Source organism: Oenanthe melanoleuca, chromosome Z (genome assembly GCF_029582105.1).
Source record: "Oenanthe melanoleuca isolate GR-GAL-2019-014 chromosome Z, OMel1.0, whole genome shotgun sequence".
In the NCBI taxonomy this organism is placed as follows: domain Eukaryota; kingdom Metazoa; phylum Chordata; class Aves; order Passeriformes; family Muscicapidae; genus Oenanthe; species Oenanthe melanoleuca.
Genome location: NC_079362.1, coordinates 33,155,185 through 33,178,033, shown reverse-complemented (window position 1 = coordinate 33,178,033; position 22,849 = coordinate 33,155,185). Strand labels below are relative to the sequence as shown.

Sequence of the window (22,849 nt, the reverse complement as noted above, 5' to 3'; positions counted from 1 at the left end):
TGCAGCTATTCCATCACAAGTCTATCATAACTTCTATTAAGGGCGATGTCTTCTCTTCCTGAGCTTTATTGTCCTCCCACATCCCACGTGCCTGCCTTAGAGAGATTTTCTTGAATATTAGCCCTGATGGACAACTCCCTGCCTAGACATCCAGTTTTACAGTATTTCACATCACACCTCATAAGAAGGGATCCAGTACAAGCATTCTGCTAGGCAGAGTGCCTGCATGATGATGTGAAGGGCTCTCTGTACCTTCCCTGATTCACTTGGACTCAGTATTTGGGGGTGAAGGACCATTCATGTCAGCGGTTTCGAACGTGGTACTCCAGTTTAAAATGCAGTTAAGCTATGTCAGTCAATAATAATTTAATGCCTGGGGTGGCTGAGAGTAAAATGACCAGAGTTCTGTGAATTCACATCCCATCCTACTAACTAGCTTCCCCACATGGAAGGTCAAATGTGCAGAAATATAATTTGCCTGAGATCTTTTTTGAATGTTAGATTTGCCTGTTTTGCTGATTGCAAAAATGTTTTCTTAATGTTTTTCATCTAATTCAATGTGATGATCAAGTCACAGTGAAATTGCTGAACAAGAGTTAAAAGATGAAAAGAAGTATTTTTCTCTTCAATCTATGTCTAAAACTGAGGTGACTCCTTTTCTCACCATGTGATGACCATTGATGACCATTTACTCGATTGTGACTAATAAAGTCACTCCTAGCACTTGTTTAGTGATCCTGCTGAGTCTGAATTCAAAACAAGTTTTAATAAAATTTCTGCTTTTCTCCTTTCTCAGGGGTCTGGTAGATTCAGCTAATGCCAAATCCTTGTCTTTTTCTGTATTTTGATCTTTATCTATCCCTCTGCAGAATAATCAATAAGATAACTAATACATGAGATAACACATTATCTTCCAGCCTAAAATAAAAAAAGTAAAAAATTGTATTGTTCTTACAGAGATAGAATATCCTCAGAACTTGGAAAACTGATTTATCAAATTGAAATTAACGGCTATGCTTAATTACAAACAAGGGTGTCATAAGAATTAGAAGCCAGTGGCAGTCTTTCTCCTTTGTTTTTCTTTTTCTTTCTTTATGAAGAAAGACTGGAATATTAGAAAAGAAATGGTTAAATATTATGGTTAAAGAAATGGTTAATATTAGAAAAGATGGTTAAAAATTGTTTAAGTTCAGTGCTTCCTCTGATTACTTAAATAATGGTTTAATTGGGGAAACAAGTCATGGGGATAAACATCTAAGTCCTATCAAAAGCAATGCCATCTCCTGAGCATTGATAAATACTGAGGAATTTAAAACTTCTGTTTTTATATATAGTTTTTTAAATCTACTTAGAAGGGTTAGGATGACCTGGCCCTGGATCTATTTGCCTTTCTTGGTATGGAAACCTTGGCTTCCATGATTTTACATTCCATGTTTGGTGTGTATTCAGTCAGCTCTGTATAGGTCTGCAGAGGCTGCAGATGGAGGTGCTGTGCACTGCCACCAGAGACAATCACATTGTTGGTGGTTTGCTGGATTTAGATCCTGCTCTATTCTCTCTCAACTCGTGTCAGAGTTGCTGCTGAGAATCCCTGAACACACTGTGGGTGCTCACTTGCTCTTCCTCCATTGCAAATAGCTTGGTTGTTCCATAGGCTTCAGGAAAACACTAATTTGATGCTGCTTTTCCTCAATCCTTGATCTGTTCATTTACTATTGGAAATTCATGAACCTTATGGAACAAGTAGATGTAAAATGTAAAAAGATCAGACCTGGAAATAATGTCTTTCAAAATCCAAAGTATGCTTTAAATTCTTTCCAGAAACAGTAATTAAAGTGAAAAAACATGGTAGACGTAATGTAATTATACTGTTGGGCTTTTTCATTCTGTTTTTCAGCCACTGGGTTTTATGATGTCTTTCAGTAGCCAGATACAGATTCAGAATCTGTTAATACTCTGAAAACAGAATGCTTATCATCTACAAAGTATTTTGCTCAATTAATTGTTTCCATTTCTTCTAGCAATTATGGTGTCCGACTTTATTGCTTCCTACATAGAATTCCCTTTGCAACCAGAAGGGGGACTCAGGATATTAAATTTCAGCAGATGCGGTGAACTAGTCCTTAATGTTCTTTTTTTTCTTAACGTTGTTTTCTAATACTATTGTGATTCTTCCTTGGCTTCTTCCATCAATCTTTCATGATTTTCATTGTCATAGCTTTCATTATTATGTACTTAGCAGTGTGGGACAAATTTTGCAGAAGGAAATACTGAAATGGACGTTTGGACATGTCTGGAACCAGGTTCCAGTCCATCAGGAAGTGATTTGGTGTATCACTTCTTTGTCTCTTCATCACAGGAGTTTTCAGCCCATGTGTTGATGCATCTCCCCAGGGGTTTATCTTCCCTCCAGTGTTTTAGTAGGATCCCAGATTGTAGTTAACAAGGGAATATTCTGGCTGTTGTGATACCCAAACATAAGAGTGTGTGAGACCCAAGAGAAAGTCCTGGTCTGCTCAATAGACTTCAGACCATAGTCCAGCTCAAAAAAAAAAAAAAGAGAGTAAATTTGCATTTCTGAGCAGAGATGTGCGTGTTGCTTCTTAGGCAGTGGAACAATCTGTGAGAGAACAGCCAAAAGTTTAAAAATAAAAAATACAAAACAAACAAAACAAACAAAAAACTAACCAAAAGCAAAACAAAACCCCCCCACAACAAGAAAACAAACCAAAACAAACAAAACAAAACAAAACAAAACAAAAATCACCTGTAGGAAGGAGAAACTGTGTGCATACGTTATTTACAGTAAACAGCAGACTCAGCTTTTGCACAGTACCAAGGAGTGAATCCTACCTGCCACTGGTTTCTTGTGAGACAGCCCTGTTACCTCTTGTCATGTCACCTTGCAGGACTGAGTCTTACAGGAAACTTAATACACCTGGTGGCTCTGCTGCTGGGATTGCGTAAGTTTCCCTTGTAAACCCCTGTTTTTTGAAACCCTTTTAGGATTGTGCTTTTATCTCTGCTATATTTGTGTAATATGTTTCATTCTCATGTCTTCTACAAAATGTGGACAAAAGAGATGACTGGCAACCCCCTAGAGCTCAGCACAGTTGGAGAGAAAGTTATGCATTCTGCCTGTTGTGTGCTATTTCCAGTGAAAATCTAGATTGTAGTTTGATGTGGTACCATCATTTTAGGATAATGTAGTTTTGTTTGGTTTATGAAAGACTGGTCTGTGGGGGATTTTTTGTTTTGTTCTTGAGGGTTTGTTGGTTGGTTGTTGGTTGGGGAGTTACATTTTTTCTTTTTTCATCTTTTTTCTTTTTTTCCTTCTTTTTTCTTTTTTCTCTTTCCTTTTTTCTTTCTTTTTTCCTTTTTCCCTTTTTTCTTTTCCATTTTTTTCTTTTTCTCTTTTTCCTCTTTCTCTTTTCTGTTTTCCTTTTTTCTCTTTTTTCCTTTTCCTCTTTCTTCCTTTTCCTCTTCCCCCTCCTTTTTTTTTTTTTCTTTTTTTTTCTTTTGTCTTTTTTAAAGACTAGTTAAGAAGGAAAAGACTGGTACTATGTAAGAATTAGTTCAAACACTATGCAGATAGTCCCTAAGGGAGATTTTAACCTGTTTTCATTCTTGATCTCATCTAGCTTGGGGAAGCATCCTTTCTGTGCTTGATAAGGAGCAGCCCCTCCTCTAGCAGATTTTGAAGTTATTTACTTCAGATACCTTCAGAGAGGCACAGTAGCCACATGTGATGAGGCTGGAGAATTTATTTTATTTCTGGTTCTCCAAGTAATAGATAAGCAATCTGCCAGGCTGCTGCAGGATGACACCAACCTCACAGGGTTGCTTTTCTTAACCTGAACCTTTTCCTGAGGAGTTGTCTCAGAGCACTCCTGTGTGAAACTTTAGATTCTGTTATTATAGTAAGGATTATGTAGATGGCTGCCTTCCTTGCAGCTCTCCTGTCCAAACATGAACAGAGCTGTTTGAAGTCTAGTGTGACTCTGAAAGTAGCTTTGCTGCAGATTGGTTTGCAGGTGTTCTGTTAGTGTTCTTCAGTAATTTCTCAGCAGCAAAAAAAGCACATTTTATGTTGCATGCCATGTGTATGCAGTCCACACCATTTGTAATTGAAGCTGATGCATTGGATAGGAAGTAAAAGTAAAGGGAAAGTTTCCTGTTGCACATATTACAGCAAACTGAAACTTCTAACAGAAATTATATGAAACTGATAAACCACAGAAGATGATATACAAAAATCTCCAGCTCAGTAGGAGAAAAATGGTTGCATTGTACTCAAGGCTATTTTCCTTGAGAATGAAACAAAATGGAGGCTAAGAAAGGGATGGGACGTTGGTCTGATCAGTCCTTTTGTGCAGGAGTTTATGATCACATTGATGTCTTTCTACCCTGAATGCTGAATGCATGTGTGAGTGTTAGCCTACAAAGTCATTGTCATTAAAGTCAGATTTCTTAATGTTATCGAGGCAGAGAGAGCATTGCCTCTAGAAAGACCTGTTAGGACTAATTTAATCCAGATGTTTATTGATTCAACTTAATTTATTAAAGAATTTATTTTAATGTGAGTTTAATAATAAATCAGCTTTAAATTGGTTTAAATGTGTTCACAGTGAGACTTTGCATTGGTTTGAATATAATTGATTTATGTTTTAATTAAATCCCTGCAAATTTGGATATAGATAAGGTCTCTATTTTTTCCCTTTAGTGAAACTGTAGCATATTTCTCCATCTTCTGGGGTGAAAGTCTAGCTGTAACGAATCAATGACAGAGCATTTTATTTTCACAGGGCCTGAATTTTACCTTAGCTCTGTGCTGGGCCTTCAGCTCTTATCACATAATAAATAAAGCCCTGGATACTGGAAAACTGATATAATCAATTTTCAGGGTGTGATTTTATCCAAAACTGTGACACACAAAAACCACTTGTAAGTTTAAAAAAATTAGTGGGGGAAGGGAGTTTTACGTGATTTACCATGTCTTTATTCTTTTTGCTGGCAGTCTGTTCAGAATTTATGTGGAATTTATTCTCCAACTCCTTTTTAGCTAAAATTTACCATATAAATGCTGTTCTGCTAATGGAGACTCTAGATTGAGGAATAAGGCTCAGTAAATTATACACTTTGCTTACTACCCTTCAAATATTCCAGCTGGTCCACAAGGTTCACTGGGGACTTCTACGTAAGGAGTGTCATTATTCTACAATAAAAACTGTAATTCCTCCTTGACAGTAGCTACTGATGGCCATAATCACAAGAGTTAGAGTATTAAAAAATTACTAACTGTTTGGTGCATGTTTTAGTCTTTTTCAAGTACTCATAGATTTTAAGGCCATTGAGAGATCTTGACAAAATGTTGATCTGGCAGTGTGAGCTACACTGTTATAGACCAGAAGCTCTAGGCTGGACTTGATGGTCTGGAGATCTGTGTCACAGGTTTTTTTGTATTTGTGTGAAGATTTCACTCCTGTATAGATCACTAGTTACCGTTCACACACATTTCCCAGTATGCAATTCCAGCACTGTTGATCTGGAATATACTTTAAAAAGCCATATAATTTTCCATACTTTTTTTTTTTTTTTTTTTTTTTTTTGTGCCTAGAGTCCAAAATCTTTTCAGAGGTGCATAATTTGTCTTGTCTGTCCTCCAAGGAATGAGTGATTGCTATACCATGGCAGGTATCTGCATGCTTTACTTACCACGTGGTTATGGATTTTTTAGAGGCTGGTGTTTGAAAGGATGTCTAATCTTGTATAATAATTTAGCCAAGGGAGAGATTTCCAATTATGTATTTTTGCAGGCTGTTCCCAATTGCAAGTATTTAGCAGTATTTATAAGAACTTTGTTTAAATTCTCATTTGTCTGAGGAGAGCACATACATTTCCAAACAGTTGTGACATAAATGCTTCCTTTTCATTCAATGCAGTTTCCATTTCTGATTTGCCATAGCTGCACAGTATAAATGTGGAGTTCAAGTATGTTGGAAGTAAGTTAGGTTGAAGTGTACATGATGAGATCTCTCTGCCTACTGTGTAAGTCCATAATGTTAAATGCCATGTTTAAAGTTTTGCTGGGTTGGGTTTGAGCACATGATTTTTTTGTAATATCCACGTGTATCCAGTTTCCTGGCTCTTGAAATGCAGCAAATGGCTTTCTGTCTCATTGGCTAAACGGTTTGTACTCCTTCTGGCAAAAAAAAAAAAAAAAAAAAAAAAAAAAAAAAAAAAAAGTTAAATTTCCAACAGACTCATCCTTTTGCTTTGGGTGTTTGAATATGTCACTTCTGGAATTGTCAGACCTTGTGATTTTTCCTTTTTCCTTTAGCATGGAGGCACAAAAGCAATTGAGTTAGGAATGGAGGCACCAGTAATACCTCCATTCCTTTTCTACCTGGTGGAGTTTAAGGCAGGCAGAGGCAGGAGACATTATATTTTTAGTAGTTGTATAGCTGGGATGGGACTGGCACGTCCTCTGCTCTGTCTATGATTAACACCAGAAGAAAATTGTTAGAAAACCTTTGACGTTGCAGAACAGTGAAGAACCACTGTTGCTTTCCAGTCTGTGCAGTATTTTAGTACACAGATGTTTTTGTAGGCCTGCATCTTTCTACAGCCTGTGCTGAACACCCACACGAGTCCTAGAAAGGGAGTATTGCTAGGAGAGCTGACCACAAAGAATTTAAAAGAGAAGAGGGGAAGGAAAGTGGCAAATAAGGAACCATACCCTTATTAGTAGTGTTAAGTGTTAAGTTTGACTTGTGCATGAGCAAATCAGTGTCTTGAAAGCTGAAAAATTCTTCACACTGCTGTAAATATTTTATGTAGCCAATAATACAACAGCAACTTCTTCATTTTAATGCTCCAATTAATTTTGATTTTTCCCAAATTCATTTCTATGATTTTAATTCCTTTCTGTTCATGTCAAGCAAGCCAGCAGACAGATTAGGTTTTCTACCCTCCCACCCCAAAACTTTGACATAGATTAGTGGTTCTTTGTGGGGAGGGACAATAGCAGACAAATGAGCCTCCTAAATTTCCAGTTGTGCCTTGGGATATCCGGACATTTTCTCATCTAATTTGTGAAAAGTGTTGGCCTCTGTGTGAACTTTGTGAGAAGGAGATTGTTTGGATCTTTAGGGAGTCGATTGTTTTGGGGAATTCCATCGTGGTTCTTCCTGTGTGCTAATTATTCATTCCAGTGGTTATATCCCTAAACTCAGATTAGTCGTGTCTCCTTATTGGTAGTGGCAGTGACTAGCTCTGCGAACCCAAAAGGGGAAGGTGATTAGTGGTAACCTGTTAAGATAACCTTCATTCCACCTTCTGGGAATTGTCTTTTGACCACCATTTCCATTGTATTTCTCCTGCCATGGCACTCCCTACTCCCTGTTTTATCATTTTTTAGTAAGACATACCTATGAACAGCGGGTTCTTCTGATTTTCTAGTTCAACATGAAAAATTATTTTAATACTGGGAAAGGTTATGTGAATACTGTGACTGTAACAGTGTCTGTTATTATTTAAATTCTGCTTGATGCAGGGTGTTTCTTCTATACAGATATGACTGAGCTTTCGCTGGTGGAGTAGGGACAATGTGCCATACTCAATGAGGAATATCTCTGACCAGGGATGTACAAGTGTGCTGGCTGTGCTGCTGGATGTGTATTTTTATTCCTTCTCTTAAGACTTCCACAGCCTCAAGAGGAGGAGGAGGAGCATTTTTAGACATGTAAAAGCCTGCTGTGGATAGATCTGCACTGAGCAATTTATTGGCTGAGTCATGGTACTTTTTGTCTGTGAAGTGGAACTGTTGCAGAATCAGAAAATGCTACAAAGCCAAGAAAACAGTTTAAGCCAGAAGTAAAAATGGGCTTCTGTGACTAGGATCAGAAAAAAACAATTATTCAGTCCTTTTCATGTGAGAATCCCAGCCTTTCTGGAACTGTGTGAAGAGCATGGTGCAAAAATGCTGAAAGAGTGGAGAAACAACTGGAGGCCAGAGAAAAAAACAAGAGTTACAAAATATAATCTAGCTCATAGGATTTTAAAAGCTTACAGGATTTCACACACAGAATCTCTGTGTTTTCTGATGATGTCAAAACAAGGATGGGACAGAGAATATGGAATGTGAGAGGAAAAGGAGGAGATGGTTGCAGCACTTTTGAGACCCTGGACTGAAAAGCTAAAGCTCTAAGGAATCTATTTTGAAAAGTAAATTCTACCAAAAAAGAGAAAAAAATGAAACTGCCAAAGAAATGGGTTTTCATCATTAATGCAGAGAAATAACCTCTGAATTTATACCATTTTTTTGGGTTTTCTCTTCCCAACATTATCTTAGGGCACACCACTGTAGTTTCACAAGTACCATAGCTGAGACCCAAAGTTTGAGTTTTCCATGCTTCTCAGTCCAGTGCTCTGCTGAACCTTACAGCTCTGGCCTTAAAACAAAGGCTGAGACCCAAACAAGTTAACAGTGTAGTTGCAGCCTTTGCTTTTATGTGGTTCTATCAGCTTCACTGCCCTCTGTTTGATGACTTACTGAATGGCTTTTTTTCAAGAAAAAGTAGAAGCTAGTGCTTAACATTCTTACACTGGAGAACGAACAAGAGAAAGAGATATATGTATGGTGTGGCAAACTGCACTTCCTTCTTTCATCTGACCTCAAGGCACACAACCTGAGTCTAACTTCTTTAAATCTGCAAACCTGAAATTCAGCTCCTAAATCAAACATGGCTTCATGTGAAAAAAAGATTTAAAATTCACTGGGCACTTGCAAATCCCCTTGAAGTCCATGGGACTTATCCTGCACAGCATTTCTGTGCTTTGGGTTACTTTAATTTTAGTGTTCAAGTAAAGATTCTGGAGTCCTCTTTTATGCACTTAGTATGGACCTGCAGAGTCTTCCATCAGCTTCACAAGCTTCTTTTCCCTGCATCACTTTTTGGATATCAACTACATTTGTTTTACACTGTCTTACATTTTCTGTCTGTATGATCAGATTTTTGTATTGACAGTGTCTAACAGGATCATCAAAGCTTACCAGGGATGCAGCCAGTTGGAGTCAGCTGAAGCACTGAGAACCAGAGGAGAGAGTACTTAATGTAATCAGGCAGTGTGTTCCCGCAGACACGATCATCAGTAAATAAATTAAGTGTTGACCTTTAAATCATAATCTTTAGGTTAGGCACTTGCTCACACCCAGCTTCTCTTGCAAAACCTACATTTTGCTTTGAACACAGTTCCTGTCTCTGAGGAGGCCTAAGTTCAGAAACTGATATCTTGAGTGCCTGCAGGAGAATGGACAGCCTGTCATTATCATGTTACACTGAATAAATGGGTGCTCTCCAGCTTTCCTCCTGGACACAATACTTCTAGACATGCTGTTTTGTCACTACCATCTTTTTCACTCTACTGGAGATGCTTTTTTCTTGTTGAGTAGAAGTGGGGGTGCAGGAGTGAGACCTAGTCTATGTGCATAGTACTTCTTCCGTCTGCCCACTTTCAGTGTCCTGTTGAAAATCCTTCCTTCCCAAGCTGATATTATGAATTGGCCCATGGTACCCCATTGGTGGAGTTTACTGGGCTTGTGGCAGAGAGACCACAGAGAAGATTAATGAAAGCTCACAGAACAGTTTCATGGCTAGGGGTAAGTATCCATGAACACTGGCGTGCACTTGAAAGGATCTCATGCCAAATAAACAAATACTTTAGGTAGAGATCTATGGATTTGTTGGTGCAGCATTACTTTGACAGGAACAAGTGAGACTTCAGTACCATCATTCCTAAACCTGGTTATCAGATTAGCAGCTGCTTTGTGACTGGCTTTTGGGACTAGTCACTCTGATTTACAGAGGCATTTGCTGCTTCCATGCTATTCCAGTGTTTAAAGAGCATGGCTGTAGTGCTGTATCTCTCTATTGCTCTATTTCTTGGCTCCTGACCACGTTTCTAGCTTTCCTTTGGTACACCCCTTTCTTTTGGCCTTTGCAATACCTAAAATTTCTGTAAAATTTCATTTTAGTAACACTGTAATGAATGGTTTTATGTATAGTTCAAGACAAATGTCAGGTTTGCAATTTTTCTTTTGCTTTTCAGTTCAGGCACAAATATCAGGACCTAAAGCTGAAATGTATCTGGCAGTACTTCCAAAGAATTCAGAAGTTCCCATTAAGTAGCTAAATTATTATTTTGGTTTTTTCAGTCCTTCAGCTTGTGTTCAGTTACTCTGGTAATTTGGAAAGCTGGATGTTTGGGATTATCTCCTACCATTGCCTGCAGTGTTTTATCATGTAGGTAATCTGCACAGAGACTCAGCATGCTTGCAGGAAATAGTCAGATTTTGAAAAGTGTTCAGAATTCAAATGTTGCCTGAGAGAATAATAGGAGGATTAAAACCAAGAGAAGCAATGCGAATTTTGTGAGTTTTAATGGTTTATTCGTTTGTTTGTGGATTTTTGTAGCTGTTTGGCCTGATGGTTTTGTTTATTTGTTTGGTTAGGGTTTGGGGGGCTTTGCAGGGAGGCTTTTTGTCTAAGCAGGAGCAGTATATGTTTTAAAGGGCAGCTTATATCTTTAGAAAACCTGGTCTGCTGATGGTAAGCCTGACCTTGATTACGATCTCATATGCAAGGGGAGAAGGCTTTTGGAAATAATATAATTTGTCCTGCATTACTTCCCTGCCTTGAGCATTATGCAGGGAAAAAAAAAAAAAAAAAAAAAAAAAAAAAAAAAAAAAAAAAAAAAAAAAAAAAGACAGTATGTCTGAGGCCAAGGCAATGGGTGTTATTCCTGTGGCTCCTATTACCCCTCACCAAGCTGTTGGTCACAATTTTGTGCAGCAAACTCTGCACATGTGCCTAGTGGCAAGCATGCCTAATACATTCCTGTGCTCAGGCTCTCAAAAGGCTTTGCGCCTTCCTAGGGAAAGAAAAGACAGGGAAATCAAAACAACCACTCATGGAATTTCAGCTGAGTGTGGTTGTGTGATAATATTTTGCAGGCTTCCTGTTTAATTTGTTCAATGTGTTGAGCTTCCATGCAGATTAACTATACAATCAAGCACTGAAAGTGAGGAGATTGATGTTCTTTGCCAAACTCACAAGTTCGGGGAGAAGAAGTTATCTGCACTCATACATTATCAGTGAGTCTTTTGCAGAGAGAATATGGAAATTCGTGTTCCTTATCTGCAATGATATTATGCAGGCCAGCAGACATAAGTTTCTGAAAAAAATTGCTAGCAAAATGACAGCTATTCAAGCCATCTTAATAAGAAAAGATCTAATGCCTTGCTTGCTTTTGGCTGTTAAGCCCTTCAAACTGTGTGGGGTTTTTGCTGACACAACTGCTCCACTGCTTTGTGTTCCCTTGCTGTTATCACCCTTGTTGCTTTCTTAGAAAGTCTGTCGAAGCAGGGGAGGTCTGTGGGTCACAGAGAGACATCCTGACTGGGTAGTGTGAGAAGTCTGGGTGCCTTTCTGTGTGTCTAATTGACTCTTAAATGTGAGGCCCTACCGCATTTTGGCACAAGGAATACAGATAAAGTAGATGCCCCACCACATCTTTCATTCAAGCAGCTCCTCTTTCAGGGTACTTCCACACTTAGTTTATGCAGTTTCTCTTCAGGATTTGTCTGTTTTCCTTGCTCCCTGGCCCTTGTCATTCTGTGATGGATGGCATGTGTAAGGGCTCTGCTGCTGCCATTCCAGAACTACTCACGAAGGCACTGCCCTATTAAATAGTGACCTGTAGGAAATGCTGTGAGACTCCCCTCCATTTTCATTTTTGCTGAGTCCTTGTGCCCCGATGGCACTTCAACCTCCATCTGCATGTAGGGAACACAGAAAGTGTTGTTGTTGCCCTTCCTGCCTGCCATGGGCAGTCTCACGCAGTGGGCAGAAGCCTCGCCGGCGGCGGAGCCGTCCTGCGTGACAGGCACAGCAAGGAGAGGTGGAAAGGAGCCAGGCTGGCAGGAGATGATGGGGGGACAAAGGGGGAAGGGGTGAAGAGGCAAGGGGGGGCAGTATCGGGGGAACCATGTCTAGTTATCATTTATAAGCATTTTTGTCTCTTCTAAAAGCATTTTTACCCTGCAGAGAAGGTCCTGTCTTACCAGCACTGTAGAATTGGCACAGACTGTGATGAAAGTCAGCTACCTCTTGCAATAGTGGAAGCTGTGGCTGATCTTGATCCAAGTGTACAATGCTGTAATTTTATCAGCACAAGCTTTCTCATATGCCTGGCAGGTCTGATTAACTTTTGCAAAACTGCAACTGAAAGGAAACAAACATAGTGTAAATGAAAAGAATTTAAAAAACCCAAGAAACAATCTCTTTTCTGTCATGTCTGTGAACAGCTTTTAGTGTTTTCCCTGGAGAGCCTGCATGCTTGGACAGCGAGTTACTGTGAATTAGTGAGGGTCACTGCCATTGATTAAATCCTCTTTTATGTTTCCCGGTAACTCCTGAAATATGGCAAGAGTTTAGCATATTAATTTAACACTTTTCTTTTTTTCACTGACAGCTCCTATGGAAGAAAAAATCTGCAAGTCATTTTGCACAGATAATACTGAATTAAAATAAAAATCAGGAACAAAATGGCATCTTTCTTTTATTCCCAGTTTCACATTGCTATGTTGAAAGAACAGTCAATAACTAGTTGAAGTCCTTAGCACAAAAATTTTCATCCTTGCAATTGTGGTGATGCTTTTAATTTATGCAAGACACAGACTAGGAATATAACAAGTGAAATATGGTAAAATAAGAAATATTGCCTTTGTATTTCAAACCTCTCTAGCTCCTTTTCTTACATAGTGACCAAAAGGCGATACCTTTAACTCTATAATGACAGAATGAAACTATTAACACAAGTAGTAAGGCTTTAACTTAACACTAATTATTTTTGTTGGAAGTTTTAAATATTATAATTTTAAAATCTGAAAATTTTATATTCAGACAATATTTACATATTATATAAATGTATGTGTGTGTATATATATATATATATATATATATATATATACATATACAAATACACACTTTTAAAAGTGTATGTATTTAAACACATTGGTTTCAGGATGGTGTGTGGGCACTTGTTTTTTCAAAATCAAAAGTTGTTTTCATAGCACTTTGAGAACACATTGAAATTTCCAAAATTATCCGGGGCAGTGGGAGAAAATGGAGACCAACATATGAGAAGATTTTCTCATCATGAAATACTGGGCCTTTACCCCATCCATCCCAGTGCCACCCTGACAGATGTGCCTACTCTGTGTGTACAGCATCCATGGATGCCATTCCCAGAGAAGTCTCCCTGACAGACATTTTGCTGATGTCTAGAACACTTCCTGCCAGAAACTCGCTGTCCACAGCAGCAAAGGTGCATGGAAAAAATTGTCACCTTCCTATTAATCAGAGGTTTTTTTAATTATGGAAGACTATTTCATCCATTTTCTGTCTTCTGCTGGTGTCACAGCAGGCATCACCTAATTTGGTCACTCACTGCAGACCAGATCAGGTTTTCCCAAACACCACTGTTTATACTGGGCTCAGTTTTCAGGAAATTAAAGGTTTCCCTGTTCTTTCCTGGGGTGAGAAAGGCTGCCTTACGTGTGGGACAGACCATGCTTCTGCCTTCAACAGTCACCCACTAATTGGACATGTGAATATCACTTCTTTAGTTAGGCTTCTCATAATTATGGTTATCATGGTGCTGCTTTTTTTTTTGTTTTATTGGAAAAGTAATTAACAGCAACTGATGCCAGCAAGTCTCCACAAACACACAAGGAGCAGATATCAAAACATAATCAAGAGTGCCCGGTTTGCTAGGACATTTTCTTGCACAGGACTCTGTTGGAGACCTTTTGGTGTCTCTTTGAGTGCTCCTGGTCTGCATGTTATGGAGAATCATTTGACCACGGTGGGCATTTGTGTCCTTGGACAATGTTATAGCTGTTGAAGAAACAAAATGCCCTGCAGCTGGAGGCACTGCACAGCCATAGTGACTCCCTGGAGGCTCAGGCAGGGCACAGCTGGGCGAGGATGGACTTACAGGCTGTCACCCATCAGCAGACCAGCTGCAGTACCCCATATTAGCCCTCCCCAGTTATGTGGCAAAGGTGTCATCTTAAGCCTCAGGGGAAGCAAGGTCAAGTATAGGTGTTTTGCCTATACCTTGGACACAGTAGTGGCTGGTTTGTAGCTAAAGCATGGGGTCAAATGAAGGGCAGCATCTCACAGGGGAGCTGCATCTTCTTGTAGAGCCTGTACTCAAAGATCAGTACTTGTGTGGAATATTAGAGGTCTGTAACTTAGAAAGCCTGAAATGGTTGAAAGTTTACACCTAAAAGAAACTTTATTGCTACAACACGGTATAAATTGAGATGCATCAGCTGGAGCCCCACAATGTTTTGGCTGAGCCTTTTCAATGCAGTGTCCCCTTCTGGGTCCAAAATACCCTTAATTGATATTGATTCTGTTGATGGGCTTCCAAGCCTGTTGTCTTTTGCCTCAGGGAAAGGATATGGCCAAGCTGAGGTTTGAGGTAGGTGTATAGTGTGGGTTATAATGTCTGGCTGCAGCAAAAGCCTTTCCCTGTGATGAGGAGGCTGTAAAGCTTATATTTATGCTTTTAACTCCCTGTCAGATCAGTTGCACCTGGAGCTGTTGGGTAGTCCATGACTCATAGCAATTAAAATTAGTGAAGGATTTACCCTCCCTTTGCCTTTCTTTGTTACCAATCAGAGGTGCCTGCCACAGTGTGCTGTCTTTTGCCTAGGTGCACACAATCAAATAATGTTGTTAGTGCTCCCTGCTGTATTCAGAACCACCACTTTGGTTCTCACTGTGTCTTGCAAGTTGTAAAACTGTCATAGGAGTGCTCCAAAGCATCAAATGAGGCTGCCATTAAATATGCCCTTATGCTTTAAGGACAGCACACATCCTTTTTTGCAGGGGTTTTTGCAGAAGCATTGCTAGTCTGGTTGGGGTTTTGCTCTCCATGGATTGCCTAGCTCAACTTGAGTAAGAAATGTTTTCCCTTTTGAGGATGGCCTAATCACCAGGACATTCTTTTATTTCTTTAGCGGTGCCCCTCAAATTGAAGGAAATGAAAAACCAAGAGGCTGCTGTGGGTCAGAAGCTAGTGCTAAGGTGTGAAACCACTTCAGAGTATCCTGCGCTCAGATTCAAATGGTTAAAGAATGGGAAGGAAATAACCAAAAAAAACAGACCGGAAAATATCAAGATCCCAAAAAAACAAAAGTAAGTACAAAGTAATATCTTTCAAGTGGGGCTGGGAGGGCTGGGAAGTGATGTTCACCAGAATACAAGCATTGAGGATGTTAAATGCAGTAGCACAAAGCTAAAGCTATGAATAACAGAGGAAGAAAATCTGAGAAAGCAGAAGCAAATATTATTGTTCCTGAAAGTATGAATGAAGTGTGAGTGTGCTATAAATTTTTCATAATTAATTTTTGGTTTTCTATTTCTATTTGTTTTCTCATAGCCAAAGGCTATGATTTTAACCAGTAAACCTTGGAGACAGGCCATTTTTAAACTGCTAGCAAAAATAGAGGTACCTTTTGTTTATTGTCTAAAGTCAAAAAACACTTAAAATCATCAAAGGATTGCAGATTTTGAAATATTTTAGGGATTTTCCTTTCCAGCAGTTTAGTCCTTAAGAAGGGCTGAATGCTGTCCTCATTAGCTCTGGATGTCTTATGCTAGCATTCAGTGGTCCTTTACCAGAGGCATTCCTGCACTTGCAGAACAAGGCACCGGTGTAGCAGATGTCAGATGAATAGCAAAGCCTGCTAATCCTGTCCTTCTGTCTGGTGGTAAGTGCCCCCTGCATGTGACTGATGACCAGTGCCAGAAGATAGACTGGTGCCTTATTTCTGCAGGGGAAAATACACAACGCTTTTACTGCATTTAGGCAGGAGAAGGCTTTTGCTGTTTTGTCCCTACCTTGTTTAGATAAAAAAGTTTTATTTGACACCAGCTATGAAAATCTGTTTGAATACAGTCTTTCAACTCTCACTTTTGATCTCAGTCAGCAGGGCAGCTCTCTGGTGCACCATGCCACCATGCCATGCTTTGCCTCTTTTCAAGATACAGACCGTTTGGAATGCACTCTGCAAGAGGCTTTTTTTCCCAAGGTGTTCAGTGTGTCAGGGCTCACCACACTAGATGAAACAAGCTGTAAACAAATAGACATCTAACTTTTTAGAGTTATTCAGGTTAAAATTCAGAAATCCTGCCCTTATTGGCAGTTTCTTGTACCCAGCCTGGGGCACAAGGTGAAACACGAAGGATGGAGCAGCATCACCACAGCCCCCATGCCACAGTCGCACAGATGTCAAGAAGGAACCTGTGATGTCTCCTTCCAGCATTTGTGAAATGGAGCTGTTCCAGGTGGCAGATAGCCTGGCAAATTGTCTGGACTCATTTGCAGAGCCATATGTCTCCGTCAGAGTTGTATTTTCAGTCTATTCTGTAAAGAAAATGTTCAGATCAGAGCCTAGCCCAGCAACACAGTGCTGCCTGTTAGGGGCAATCAGTATTTTCTTCACTTGAATTTTGGCTAATGCTGATTGACCAAGCTCACTGGGGCTAGGATTTCACCTTCTGGGGCTGAACATCACCAGTTCAGCCTTGTGTCAAGGAAGTGCCTTTTGCCAGATCACTTCTTTGCGTATTTTTAGCCCCCAAAAAGCTTTGAGGAGCTGTCAGAAGGGAAACTGATAGCTATTGATTTGATATTGATGCATGTGGAATGTGTGAGACTCTTTTACAGCTTGATGTGCCAAACTTCCCCAAAAGATACATAATGAAAAAATATTTAAATTGTGCCATTTTCTGGAAGATAGAAATTCAAAGTCTAATTCACTCACCATAAGTGGACAGGGTGCAGGCTTTGACCTGTATTTCACACATTTGTGCTTCCCCAGTCACAATGATATCATGCACTGTTGGAATTTCTCTCTTGTGTTTTAGAAATGTCAGTGTGGAATGGAGAAGCACTTCCAGTTAGAGACATGAAAGTCACTAGATGTAGAGTATAAAAAAGGAAAAGACAAGGGATGTCTGCTGACATCTGAAGGATATTCTCTGCCTTCCTACTTTGACATTTTAGTTTGGGGACATGTCATGCTTTGCCATTTCTTCTTTTGCTACTCATCTGTGCATCAGGGACTGAGTAGAAATGAACAGCTTAAGAGAAAATAGATTTTATTTTGATAAAAAGTGCGACATATACGTATTGTAAATAAAGAAGAGGGGGAGGGAAATGCAGTAGAAATGAACGCATATAAAGACATACACATTTCACTAAGCAAAGCCACCTTAAAAAGATTCCATTGCAAATTAGAGGGGTATCAGAGATCAAGGAGTTCTTTTCCCCACTTATGTTCTGGTTTTTTTCATGATAGCACACTGATAAGTGTTTGTTATGTTCATATGCTTCTGTATTGATTTTTACTGTGAATTTTTTACTATTACCAAGTATGAGAAACATCAACTACGGAGGTTAGAATAGTTGATAAGCTGTCTGGGATTAATGTTTGTTTTAAAGTTCAAATGGCTACATAAAAAGTAGGCTATGTTTTTGGATAGTTTTAGGGTGGTTGATTCTGAGAGCACAGAGCCCCAGCATGTGATGTCTCCTCCTGAACTGCTGTGTCCAGTTCTGGGGCCCCCAACACAAGAAAGACATGGACCTGTTGGAGTGAGTCTGGAGAGGAGCAGTTGATCACAGGGCTAGAGCACCTCTCCTCTGAGCACAGATTGAGAGAGTGGGGACAGTTCACTCTGAACAAGAAGAGGCTTTGGGAAGACCTTACAGTCTTCCTTTCACTTCCCAGAGGGGGATGCAAGAAGGTTGGAGAAAGATTATTTTTTTTTTTTCTTTTTTTTTTTTAATGGGGATGTGGAGTGACATGACAAGGGAGAGCCTCCTTGAACTGAAGGAGGGTAGTTTTAGATTAGGTATTAGGAAGACATTTTTTACTGTGAGCGTGGGAAGGCACTGACACATTGCACAGAAAGGTCATGGACTCCCAATCCTTGGAAGTGTTCAAGGTCATGCAGGATGGGGCTTCTGAGTAATCTGGTCTGGTGAAAGGTGTCCCTGTCCATGGAAATTGGGTTAGAGCTATACAATCTTTAAGGACCCTTTCAATCCAAAATGCTCTGATTTATATTTCTGTGACAGTACAGCAGGTGAATCACACTAAATGGCTATATTACTTCTCATTACACTGGAGAGTCAAGAGAAACTGAATGACTTTAAGTTTTAATGAAATGCATTTAAAGCACTCACTTTTACCTCAGATTTGTCAGAGTAAGAGCATGCAGTCAGTGAGTTTCTGCTGATGATTACTGATGATTGATGAGGCCATGATTAGTTGATTTGTGTGTCCAGGCTCTAAGCTATCTCTTTGTGACAGTAGAGATTCAGAAAAAATCAGACCCCAGGCAAGAGCTTTTCACCTACTAGCTAACTTTCCTGTGGCTGTCTTCTACTATGATAGCATTTGATTTTCCTTCTCTGATTTCAAATGCAGGTGAGACCTGTGCATTGTTGGTTTGGGCAGTGTCCTGTACAAGTCAGGTGCTCTTCATTACTCATAGAGACTCCCTTATCAGGGCTTTTTTTTTTTTGTGGCAGAGACAAGGTGTTTGCCACTTCTAGATGATGGCTTTGGGTACAGTAGTGCACAAGGAAACTTTATGTGTAAGTGCCCCTGTACCTTGAGCTTCATCCAAGCTTAGCCTGGATATTTGCCTGCAGACAGGCAATTCTGGATGACAGATGGAGGCTGGAAGCAAAATGAATTCAAGCAATCAGATAAGGTGGGCTGGGACTGCATTCTGCAGATGTGTTTCTTTCTCCTTCATGTATGAATACGATCTCAGCAGTGTCATAGAGGCAATGAGCTAAAGATTCAGCAGAAGCAAATCTTACAGGGAGAGGCATTTTTTTTGGAGTAGCATGGTATAATTTGAGAAAAGGACAAGCCTTTGAAAACAATATCCCTTATCAGGGGCTTTAAGTCAGTACTGTTGGAGTACTGCATTGCTAGGAAACTGCTTCATTTACAGCCATTAATGAGTCATCTTCTGCTCTGACTGTTTTGAATTCTGTCCCAATACCTCTCAATGATATTTTTAAGGCTATAAATATTCATATTATTTCTGCTCTCAGAGACAAAAGTCCTTACAGGGTTTTTTTTTCTAAAACTAAGAGTAAATTTGGCTTACTAGAAATGGATTTGTAAGAAATATTGATCCTTCACCTATTTTAATATAATAAAATCATAAAAGGAAGACACAATTCCTTGTCTTTTCCCATATGTATCAAGTAAAACAAAAACAATAAAAATAAGTGTGCAGGGCAAAGAGTCTCTTCACATAGTCAAGCAGGCCACAAAAGTGGTATGCATCAATATTACTTAATGTATGGAGAGGACTGCAGCAAGTATACAATGGATGTCTGTATTAAAGTGCCACTTTTTTTTTTTATTATTCCTTCCTTTTCACTGTGTTACAGTGAATTCTTAAAAACCCTAAGCCTCTTTGCCTTTTGAAGTATCTTAAGACTACAACTTGCTCTCCATCTAGACAAGTATTTGCTAGTATAGCTGAGAGATAACCTGTTGCAATATAGGAAATATCACATGTCTACACAAGCTGTTAGGTGGTGTAGAATACCACACGACATTCTGGTCAAGCCCTCAACAGGCTGTGGTGAAGAAGGATGGCTGGCAGGCAAATTAAAAAGCAGGCCACTTTTACTGTTGTATGAGCATAGCTATTAGGTGCAAAATTTTCACACAAGATACAATAGCATTCAATTTTTGGATGTTTCTGTCAGTGCCTTTTATCACTTTTTTCTCATATATTCATGGTTGCCATGAGCTTGAATCTGTTCTTGTATGCCATCTGAAGTGCAGCCCAGTTAATTAATTCAGCACTGGGAACTGGGCTCTTAACATTTCCTGAGAAGGGAGCCTAAATACTCAGCTATTCATTTCTTTACCGTTTGAGAAAACCTGAGTAAATTGCCAATCCTAGTTTGGCTGCTTTTGTCTCTGCCAAGCCCAGTGTCCTCAAGAAAGCAGTCCTCTTACAGGACATGGGGGAAGCTCTTGTGATGCAGGTTTGTGGCAGAGAGGGGTCCAGCTAGCACACTGCCTTCATTCCATGAGGGCTGACTCCTCAGCAGTAGGAGTTTCATTTAGAGGCAGGGAAGGCTGAGCTGCTAATAAGCAGGTGTTTGGATAGCAGATGGGATAGTGTCCTGTGGTGGAGGTAGGGGTGTCTCACAAGGATGTGTTGAAAACTGGCATTGAACATTTTGTTTGCTTCAGAAGCCCACACTGCTGCAACAGACCTGTTTGTCGCCTGAACCAAGCCCTGCTCAGTGATTTGCAGGAGGGGTAGCCAGTTGTGATTTCTGCACGGAGAGCTGGGAGACATGGCAGTGCTGAAGCAAATCAACTCCCCAGGCATTTTTAGCTCAGCAATCCTGGTGGTCAATGAGTTTTTAGAGTGAGCAACTGCTGCCTCCTGGGGATCAGCCCTTCAAGTCAGGGTGGGCCAGCTCAGGAATACCAGTGTTCATGCACTGAGTGACTGTTCTGTAGATCAGGTTTTGTGTCAAGCAGAAACTTCCCCAGAGCACTTCTTTTAAACAGTAACTGGGAACAGCAGTAAAGTGTGCATTTTCCCCAAGCTAGTAATTCTCTGCAGTCTAGATAATGGGATTATTGCCATCCTGTGAGTTGGGGACCCCATGAATGACATCAGAACATGTTCCTACAAAATTAATGGGTAGGCAGGAGTTCTGCATTTGAAAATCTAATCTTAAAACCTTGGAGACTGATTAAATTACATCTCTGAGCCAGGAACAAAATGTAGCTTCATGCAAATTGTGCTCCTGCCCGTGTTTTTTTTTTTGTTAGCGCTGGAGAATGATTTACTATTGGGGCTTCAGAAGCTGTTAAAAAGTGGTGTGCTCTAATCTCATGATTATTTAGTCAGATGTTAGGAACTACAGTACTAACCCAGAATTCTACTTCTGGTAATACGAGCCTGTAGGGAAGGGTAATCTATTTTAATATTACACCCATCTCAGTGGCATCTGGACAGCCAACAGTTTGGCTGAGAGAGGATGGTTGTTTGATGGTTGTTTTCCAGATTTCCTTTAAGAGCAAAGACTTCTCTCATATAGAAAAGCATAAGCAACTATCTTTATTTGGGTTCATGAATATGCCTGTTTTCCAGCAGCCTGTAAGAGATTTTTTTTTTTATTCTCCTCCCTTCTTTCAAGCCTGGATAGTGTTGATTTATCAGTAAGAATGGAAGACAAGACTCTCTGTTGAAAGGGGTGGAGAAAAAGGTGCTTTAGTTTATGCAGTGACTGTTATTCCAGTACAGGATGTTTATATGTTTTTTTCTGATTTCACAGGAAATACTCTGAGCTTCACATTTACAGAGCCACGTTGGCCGATGCTGGGGAATACGTATGCCGAGTGAGCAGCAAGCTAGGAAATGACAGTACTAAAGCCAGTGTTATCATCACAGACACCAGTGGTAAGGCTTGATTCATTATTTTACTGTCACATTCAGAAAGACCATGTGTTAAAGCTGCTAGCAGGACAAAGGGCTTAGGAGCAGGACAAACCTTGGCAAGTGAAGCGGAAGTGAAAGCACTGAAATCTATTAGGTATACTAAGAAAAGTAGCTGGGCCTGACTTGTCTGTTATGTAGTTGAGATGCTCTGTTTGCCTTACAGACAAATGGGATGTCTCCTACAGATCTCAGGACAGATCAGCATTTTCTGTGTAACACCAAGTCGAAGACACAGTCTAAATAGTCAAGATCAGAAAAAGATAAAGGGAATATTATTCTAATTCCTATTATACACAGTGGGGGAAGTTGCATTTAACCTGAAACATGTCATATCTGAACTTCTAAACCAGCACTTCTCACTTCAAGTAATATTTGTATTGCTCTGATTGCCACCATTTTTACTTTCACATATGTTTTCTTTTGATTTCTAAAACAATAAACACAAAGGCATGAATGTATCTGAAGGCAAATTATTCAAAGGCTTGAGTGTGATTCAGATACTTTGATTCAGGTATTGTGATTTAAGAGTATTTCCTGAGGAGTAGAGCTTCTCATTAAATAGATAGCATTCAGACTTACTCAAAAGATTTACAGTTATTGTAGATTGCTGTTTTTGCCGGACTCATTTCATTTACAGGGAGCTCCAATTGCTTCTGATGAAGTTTTGTGTTTCTACTGCACATAAATATATTGCAGCACTATTTCTCATTTGGAGAGGCAGTGGAGGCGTCCACCAGCCACTCAAACACTCCCCGCATAACACCACAAAAACCAAACCCATTCCAAGACCATATCCAACAAACAGTCACCCAAGCCACCAGGAAAGGATGTGCCACCAATGACATCGAACAGACAAACACTACCAACATTCCCCCAAGATAAACCATAACCAGCACTAAAGACACAATGGAAACCCCTAAACTTACCAATCACTCACACCCAGCAATTGACACCATAACCAGTCTCTGTAACAAGGAGAGGGATTAGACACAACTCCTAGCTCCCCCAAAACAAAGCATAGTCCTAAAAATAAAACAAATTCTATCATAAATTCCCACTCGGCTTCTCTCCGATATCTACGGCCTGAAAAGCCACCTATAAAACTTTAACTATAGGAACCCCCTCCTCCTTCCCCCTCACATGTTTCCTTCATACTTTCTGGTTCTGCATTTAACTATTTTGCCTCATTAGACACTAATACAACG

At 39.8% G+C, this 22,849-nt stretch overlaps 1 protein-coding gene across 4 annotated transcripts in view; it reads left to right on the top strand.

Moving 5' to 3' along the window:
• NRG1 (neuregulin 1) overlaps window positions 1-22,849 on the top strand; it is a 452,226-nt gene that overhangs the window by 289,458 nt on the left and 139,919 nt on the right. For all 4 annotated transcript variants that reach the window (XM_056514290.1, XM_056514289.1, XM_056514286.1 and 1 more), the window contains 2 exons: window positions 15,095-15,272; window positions 21,481-21,605. In XM_056514290.1, the coding sequence (XP_056370265.1) occupies window positions 15,118-15,272; window positions 21,481-21,605 (280 nt within the window). In that variant the 5' untranslated portion in view covers window positions 15,095-15,117. The remainder of the gene's footprint in view (window positions 1-15,094; window positions 15,273-21,480; window positions 21,606-22,849) is intronic.